Source organism: Amblyomma maculatum, chromosome 8 (assembly GCF_055883805.1).
Source record: "Amblyomma maculatum isolate TAMU_Amacu chromosome 8, ASM5588380v1, whole genome shotgun sequence".
NCBI classification, from domain to species: domain Eukaryota; kingdom Metazoa; phylum Arthropoda; class Arachnida; order Ixodida; family Ixodidae; genus Amblyomma; species Amblyomma maculatum.
In genome coordinates, this window is record NC_139351.1 from 103382314 (window position 1) to 103390330 (window position 8017).

General features: G+C 45.4%; 1 protein-coding gene and 1 long non-coding RNA gene across 3 annotated transcripts in view; one reads left to right on the plus strand and one right to left on the minus strand.

The window, feature by feature from the left end:
• The window catches only part of LOC146182055 (lysosomal Pro-X carboxypeptidase-like), a 33381-nt gene extending 28488 nt beyond the window's left edge, over positions 1-4893 (plus strand). The window contains exons 8-9 of the mRNA XM_084577062.1: positions 1603-1790; positions 4632-4893. Of these exons, the coding sequence (XP_084433188.1) occupies positions 1603-1790; positions 4632-4845 (402 nt within the window). The 3' untranslated portion in view covers positions 4846-4893. The remainder of the gene's footprint in view (positions 1-1602; positions 1791-4631) is intronic.
• The window catches only part of LOC146182056 (uncharacterized), a 149282-nt gene that overhangs the window by 26132 nt on the left and 115133 nt on the right, over positions 1-8017 (minus strand). The window lies entirely within an intron of this gene.

Consider the following 8017-nt stretch of genomic DNA (forward strand, 5'->3'; position numbering starts at 1 on the left):
CTCCCTAGACCTAGAGACAAGCAAGTAAACCTAGGGGCAGTTTCTCTAGGCAGCCATCACGCTATGGCTAATACATGTAAGTACAGTCGGAACCTTTTTTGCTAAAGTTTGGTTTGTGGGGTTTAATGTTCCAAAGCGACTCAGGCTATGAGAGACGCCGTAGTGGAGGACTCCGGAAATCTCGACCACCTGGGGTTCTTTAACGTGCACTGACATCGCACGGCGTAAAGGTATCGCTCAAGCGTCGACTGCTTGGCGCTGCGGTGCCGGAAGACCACAGAGAGGAAGAAAGTATGCGAGGGTAAGGGCGATCGTGAACGCCGTCAGCTAGGTTGTTCTGATTAGTGTTGGTCGACACTTGTCCATTACCAGCTGCTATTCATCTGAGTCCCAAGAATCTCTGCCCAACTATTTTTTATCCGCTGCGTATATTGCGGGCAGTACATCTTAAGAGCACGCATTTGCGATAAACATTCTAGTGTGCCTAAGCAACGAATTATAGTTATAATTATATATAACCGCGCAGAAGACAACGCTGCGTTTCGATGGAGGCGAAACGGAGTGGCATCCGTGAGCTGCGCGATGTCAGTGCACGTTAAAGAACCCCAGGTGGTCGAAATTTCCGGAGTCCTTCACTACGGCGTCTCTCATAGCCTGAGCCGCTTTCGGACGTTAAACCCAAGAAACAAAACCAAACCAAACCTATCTCGAGCAGCATGCATAACTGATGCGCGTTCTCGTTCCCTCTTATGATCTCCGGTATGCATCGTCTTGGCGCAGCTGCACCTTGAAATCGACGCTTGCGCGATACTTTTAAGAAGTGACCTACACTGTACATTGACCGCTTCAGCATCGATACGTTGCAATTATAGAAGTTCCAAAACTAAAAAAAGCACGAACAATGTAAGCCATGTATGGTGCATTGCAGTTGGGACCCATATCTCTTAAGATGTGATCGTACCGAAGTTGGGAAGTCCTTAAACATAATCACAAGGCTGTCGCCTTATCACACTTAAGGGTGCTTAAGTGCACCCCTGGAATTTTTGAAGACGTATAGCGTTTGGGATATCTTGTTCTTCGTCCTCGTTGTTCGCAGTAATACTACGTCTTCAAAAGAAACACATGGGATGACATATGACAAGCGCCGCCCTTTTTTTCCTGCGTGTTCCTTCTTTTCGTGTGTGTGTGTATGCGTGTGTGCGTGCGTGTGAGTGAGTGAGTGAGTGAGTGAGTGAGTGAGTGAGTGAGTGATTGATTGATTGATTGATTGAGTGATTGATTGATTGATTGGGTGAGTGAGTGAGTGAGTGAGTGAGTGAGCGAGTGCGTGAGTGAGCGAGTGCGTGAGTGCGTGAGTGAGTGAGTGAGTGAGTGAGTGAGTGAGTGAGTGAGTGAGTGAGTGAGTGAGTGTGTGTTTGTGTGTGTGTGTGTTTTGCGCTAATTGAGACGAGGGTATCGAGTCATTTGTGACTCCATACCCTCGTCTGAAGCAATGCCCGAAGCAATCGAATTTTCTCCGTGATTTTATTTCGCGGATGCTGTTAAGTACAAAAAAAAAAAATGATTGCTAAGCTTCCGGGCTCTTGTGTTTTTCTTTTTCAGTCGTGCAACGAAATGGTGATGCCGATGTGCAGTGATGGCGTGGACGACATGTTCTACAAGAACGACTGGGACTTGAAGAAAGTCCGCGAGAAGTGCGAGAAAGATTTCCACGTTACACCAGACGTCAACAAGGCGGTGCTCATATTTGGCGGCAGGAACATTTCGGCGTCATCCAATATCATCTTCAGGTGCAATCCGTTATCTTCGAGCTATATACCTTCAGCAATATATTCATCATCATCATCATTTATTAACCCTTAAAGGTCCCGTTCGGGACATTACATAAGGGGGGGGGGGGGTGGTACAGGGTTGTTCAGCAGTCATACATGATCATAAATATAAAAGTAATATAGAAGTATAGAAAAAAAAAAGAAAAAAATATATATATATATATAATAACAAGATAAGATAAAGACACAAAACAGAAACAGCAGGTAAAACAAGGTGAAAAAAGAAAATAACAAATTCAGATAAGTCGTGGCAGAGTGGCAGAAATATAAAACAAATTCAAATAACAGCAATGGAAGTAAAACCGGCTGGTCAGTTTGCAGGGTTGGTAGCTGACATAAGGTACAGGAAGATTATTTTTCATTGAGATAGTCGATTAGGAGCTGTCTGAATCTAGAAGGATTAGCCTCAATGACAATGTATTCGGGGAGGTTATTCCAGTTTTCTGTCGCACTGGGAAGGAATGATTTATTGAAGGAATTGGGGGAGACGTGCAAACGCTGTAAGCAGTACCTTCAGAGATACTGCCAGCCTTCGAGGATTAGATTTCATGTAATGCCTGCCTGTGAGCGTTTGAAGTGTTAACAAACAAACAAAAATAATGTATATAAATAAATAAATAAACAAAATCCTAACTTGAATGACCAGGGTTAATGCTAGATCACGTGACCCCATGGAAAAGAATGTTGCATCTCTTAATTCGAATTTCTCGGAAGCAGCGTTGAAATCGAACTTGACAAACAGAACACCAGGAAAGAGTGTAAGCAGTTCAAAGCCGCTGCGGGCAATGAGAGAGAGAAGACGGGACACAGGCGCTGTTTCCACAGGAGCTCGGCTGTCCTGCCCGAGATGCAGGAAAACTAACAGTATACCTCGCGCGAGCCACCATTACGCTTCGATGCTCGCAACCACGGTGTAAGAAATATTTCTTACACCGTGCTCGCAACAGGTAACCATAGGCTATTCATGAATAGGAGCCGTTGTCTGCGCGATTCGGCCTGTGCAAATTTGCTCATTTGTGCTGTTTCCCACTACTGACGAACAACGAAGCAGCACGGACGTGTTAAACACGCAAGTGTTCGTTAACAACTTGCCTAACCGGAATCAGCCCGTGATCTCAAGCATAGATGTAGGGCTGCCATAAAGCGTTTTTTTTTTATTTTTATGCCGGACAGTACATTATTTATAACGCAAAAGAATGTTGAAGTCTTAAACATAAAATTTGTATGTAAACTGCGACATTAATTTTCGGCACCAAAAATTTTCATTCCGGGCACCACCGCTAGAATTTGCCTTTTCTTTGACGATTGTTGTTTCTATATCCGTGATTGGAATACAAATGCAATATGAGGAGGGAATTTGACGAGCTATGGATATCTAATTATTGATTTTTAGCTCACTGCTGCTAGTCGCAAGTGCAGGGGAGTGTCAAGCTGCGGTTTAAGTTATTTGACTACACTGCACGAGCGTTTTTTTTGTGCCATATGTGATACCCCTATAGATATAGTTATCTTTTTTCATGCTTTCATTGTTCACTGGTTGGTTCACTGCTGTAGCATTCTTTTCTTGGCACCACATTTCCTTTTCGGCACGCTAGTGTGATCACAGCATCAGTGCACTACGGGTGAGAGCAGCGCTTCGTTTTCAATGATTAGGAGTTGGCCAAGTGATACCGGACATCGCAGACCAGGCTTCTCATGCGACTTTCTGCTAATACTAATGCTGACACATTTTGCTGTAATCAAATGAGCTTGTTGTCCTCTGTTTAGTTTTTTTATTAGTAACTTGCATCGCCTTATAGAGCACTGCAGGAGGGTCGTTATGATGGTTAGTATCTGAACAACTGATTAGCTATATAAATAATAAAAGAACAAAATAAACCGTCGTTAGAGGAGGTCAATACCTTCCACTCCTAACAGCAGTACTAGTAGCTGTAGCAGTTGTAGTAGGATTACTGTTGATATCGCTAAGACTTTTAAAGTGATACTCGTAGCTGGACTAGTAGCTGTAGCAGTTGCAGTAGGATTACTGTTGATATCGCTAAAATTGTTACTATAGTCATCCATCATTACTAAGGCGAAAGCCTTTAAGCTCTCATTGTCGTCAGCAGAAGCTATCGGCAGAGGTTGTCGGTAGAGGGTGTCACGCTTTCGAGAGCGGGAGTTAAAAATAGTGGATAACAACCAACTCGCCCAGCTTTTTGTTCTTTTTAGGAATAAATTAATAAACCTCGTCTCCACCGGGAATCGAACCTCCATCCTTTGAATCCCCAGGCGAGCGCTTTACCCCGGATACTGAAGCGCCCTGGATACTGAAACGCTGTTCATAATTCCCCTTGTCTACCGTGAGGATGATAGCGGGATTCCGCGAGGGACAGATACTGTGCCTTTTCTTTCCTGTAAACGAACTACAGAACACCGGCGAACTTTCATGCGTTCAATGAAACGCTGGTTGTGTCCGACAAGGGGCGCGCGATGTACCATCACGACAGGTAATGACGTCACCAGGCGATTCATGCATGTACGGAAAAACCTTAATGATGAAACTACAAATAAATTCTTATTTCATGGTAACATCACAAGTCAGTACTTCATACAGGATCACTTTTTTTGTATTTATAACCCGACGCCTTGTAACATTGATTGGTAACATTGATTGGTAATATTGATTGGTAACATTGGTTGGTAACATTGGTTGGTAACATTGGTTGGTAACATTGGTTGGTAACATTGGTTGGTAACATTGATTAGTAACATTGATTGGTAACATTGATTGGTAACAAACGTGAACTTCACACGCAGCAACGGAGACATAGACCCATGGTCCTCGGGTGGCGTTCTCACCAGCATCTCGGACAGCCTGATCGCCATATACATGGAGGGAGCCGCACACCACCTGGACCTCCGTTCCTCGAACCCCGCCGACCCGCAGTCCGTCGTCGAAGCAAGGGCGCTGGAGAAGAAATACATTACCACGTGGCTGAACGAGGCTTACGACCGCCAACGCGTGATCTGATTGGTTGCTGTCACTTATTCGTCCGAAATACACGTATTGTCTTCCCGTCTTGATGAGTCCAGACCATTAGTGTGTGTCACGCCAGTTCGGAGTTGGTGCGCGAGAATACATCGAGAGACACCGCTTCTGCTTCAACAAAATCTTATTCCAAGCATCGTGCGCTTTTTCTTTTTGTTATTGATGTCGCCTCTTGTGCTTCGCTTGGTCACTGTCAGCTTCCTTGGAGTAGGGTTAACAGATATCGACCAGTTGGTGACTAGTATTGCAACGTATGTTGCGACAGCGCTAAGAGACAAACAAGGACGCAGGAATAATACATGGGACAAGGCGCGGACTTCAGCTGAAGCAGCCACATCAAATGTATAACAAAGAGCACACACACCACACTAGCTGCATTGCTGGAATATATTAGGCATCCTCTTAAAAGATATTGGAAGTCAATGTTTATCATGATACATTATACTATAGTAGCACACAATTAAAAAAAAAACAAGAAAACCGAGTTTCTAACTGTGGGCGATGAACTGTGGGCGATGATACGCCGCGTGCGTATTACTCCGCTAAACAGTCAACAAAATAATAGGGAAATTTGACAGAACCAAACAAGCCAAGGGCACGGAAAATCTTGGTCGTATAATGTTTTATGATGGTTAACTTTTTATTTAGCTACCAATAAAAGCGTTAATAGCGAACTACCTTCCGTCACGGAGGAAACATGTGTGTTGGTCACTGCAGACTTAAATTCTATCTGAATGCAGAGTGCGAATCAATTTCCTCATTAATCCAGAATACTCATAAATTTTACTACTCAAGTGAGACGAACGAGTTTTGAGGGCGTGGACGTAGTGGAACTACTGTGGTTCCATATCTGTTATGAGTCTGCACTTTCTGCTGATTACAACTGGCATACAGATGCCGTGCTGGACTCTGTTTCGAAGTGCGGTGCCTTCATCCTTTTCTAAACAACCCACGTTCCCCTTCGGGCTCGCGCTAACTTGTGAATAATTTATGAATGAATACAGACGCACAAGAAAACGAATTCACTAAAGCGTGTCTGGAACGCGCACCAAATTTCACAAGTTTCAGGCTTGCCTTGATATGTTTGTACAAAAACGACCTTCAGGAGAACAACAACAACCTCCCCAAACTATCTATAGAACAAAAACGAAAAAAAGAACGAATAGCGTGTTCTTCAGCGTGCTTCTCGACGAAGAAGACAACGAAGGCGCGCCTGTGGAACGCCTCCACCTGCGCATTCTATTCTGCGGGGAACCGGAAACAATAGAACATTTCTTGATATTTTACCGCCGTTTTACCATAATGAGAAAACGGTATTTGCAGAAGCCGTTGCAACAGCTGGGACTTAATTTGAGCAGCCAGATTTTATTATCGTTCGGTGCCACTATGTTTAGGTACAGCCACAGGTATGCTTGTAACGCCATTGAAAACTTTTTAATAGAATCAAAACGTCTGCCTTGCTAATATGCTGTGAATTTATTAGTCAGTAAATGCAAATCTCAGTGTTCTCCTACTGCTTTACTTTCCTTCTCTGTTCCCTAGCAATAATTTCTTGTTGTTTTTTTGCGATGGAACTATACATAAAAAAAAATATCTTTGCACCCCAATTCTTGACCGATCCTCCTGTGTGGGTACGTGCCATCAAATTAGAGAACAACAAACAGAATAACGGGCTTCAGAACGTGATCCGTCGATCATACGCTAGAGCTAACTTGTGTGGCCCCAGCACATCGTCAACCAGACGTCCGGGACCTCGATCTGAGTGAGTCATTGCCAGCGTTAGGGTCCACATCACCCACACTTGGAAGGACAAACTGCACTTTAAGAGGAATTTGTGGACGTCAGTAGAATCTAGGGACAGGTGCTGGCTTATCACCGATCTGCCGGCATGGAATCTGGCTCTGAGCGGACTCGCTCACGAAATTGTAGAGCCCCGCCCAAGAAGGCTCAGCCTCCGGTACATGGCACAATGTGCCGTAGGCAGGTCTCCCAAGGCGGCTGCTTGCCAGGCTACGTGCCTGGTGTCATGGCTCATGACACACCACTACGGCTGCATCGATGAGCTTCGCCAACTATGCAATGCTCGTCCCCGTGGCATTATAACAAAGGAAGCGCCCGTTGCCATTCATTTGAGATCACCACTAGGAAAGTACTACGTCCGCAATATTCGCAGCCTTGAGGCGAAAATGTGCTAAGCCAGGTCTCACAACGAATAACTACTGCTACCTGCCAGACGAGAGCATCGAGGTTGTTCGCAGCCTCGAAGAACTCGAGATATGCAACGTTGATGGCAGGATAGGACCGGGACTGATCATACTGCTGCGACATAACGCGAACTCTATAGTGCTCGAATGTCAGCAAGGCTGTGCACTCTCAATGCATGGTCGAGGCTCTGGTGTGTCTGCGGAAGTGTGAGTAGATTAGGTTGTGGATTTGCTTACACGAAGAAGTGGACCACATCGGCGTGAATCATGCAGTTACTGAGCTTGTACAGGATGCGGCAAGCGTCAACGTCAAGTTCCTGCACCTCTCAATGATGGGTCCAACTGGCAGCAGAGGCCGCCGGCGAAACCAAACCGGCCAGCATCTAATGCGACCATCCCGTGCGGCTGGGCCGCTAAGTCCCCTCCCCCTTAAAGGGGGGTGAGACAGAGCGGCCCAGGCGGTGTGGTCCTTCTCTGTTGGACAATGAAAGTTTTCAACAACTACTACTCAATGATGGGCAGGCAGCTGGAAGTTTCTGCCGTAGCTAAAATAATACTAATAATAATTGGTTCAGAGGAAGGAAAAGGCGCGGTAACTGTCTCACTTGTTTTCTGTGGACACCGCAACCGCGCCGTAAGGGAAGGGAGGAAGATGGGAGTGAAAGTGGAAAGAGAGAAAGAGGAGCCGTAGTGGAGGGCTACGGAGTATTCGACCACCTGGGGATCTTTAACGTGCGCTGACATCGCACAGCACACGGACGCCTCTTCGTTTCGCCTCCATCGAAACGCAGTTGCTGAAGTCGGGTTTGAGCCCGGGTACTCCGGCACAGTAGTCGGGCGTCTTACCACTGCGCCACCCCGTTTTTTTTTCTTTATTACCAATTTTTTCAAGCACATTTAGCATTCCTTTTGTTTTGCTTTGTTGTTGTGCACTGCACCACCCCGTCGTG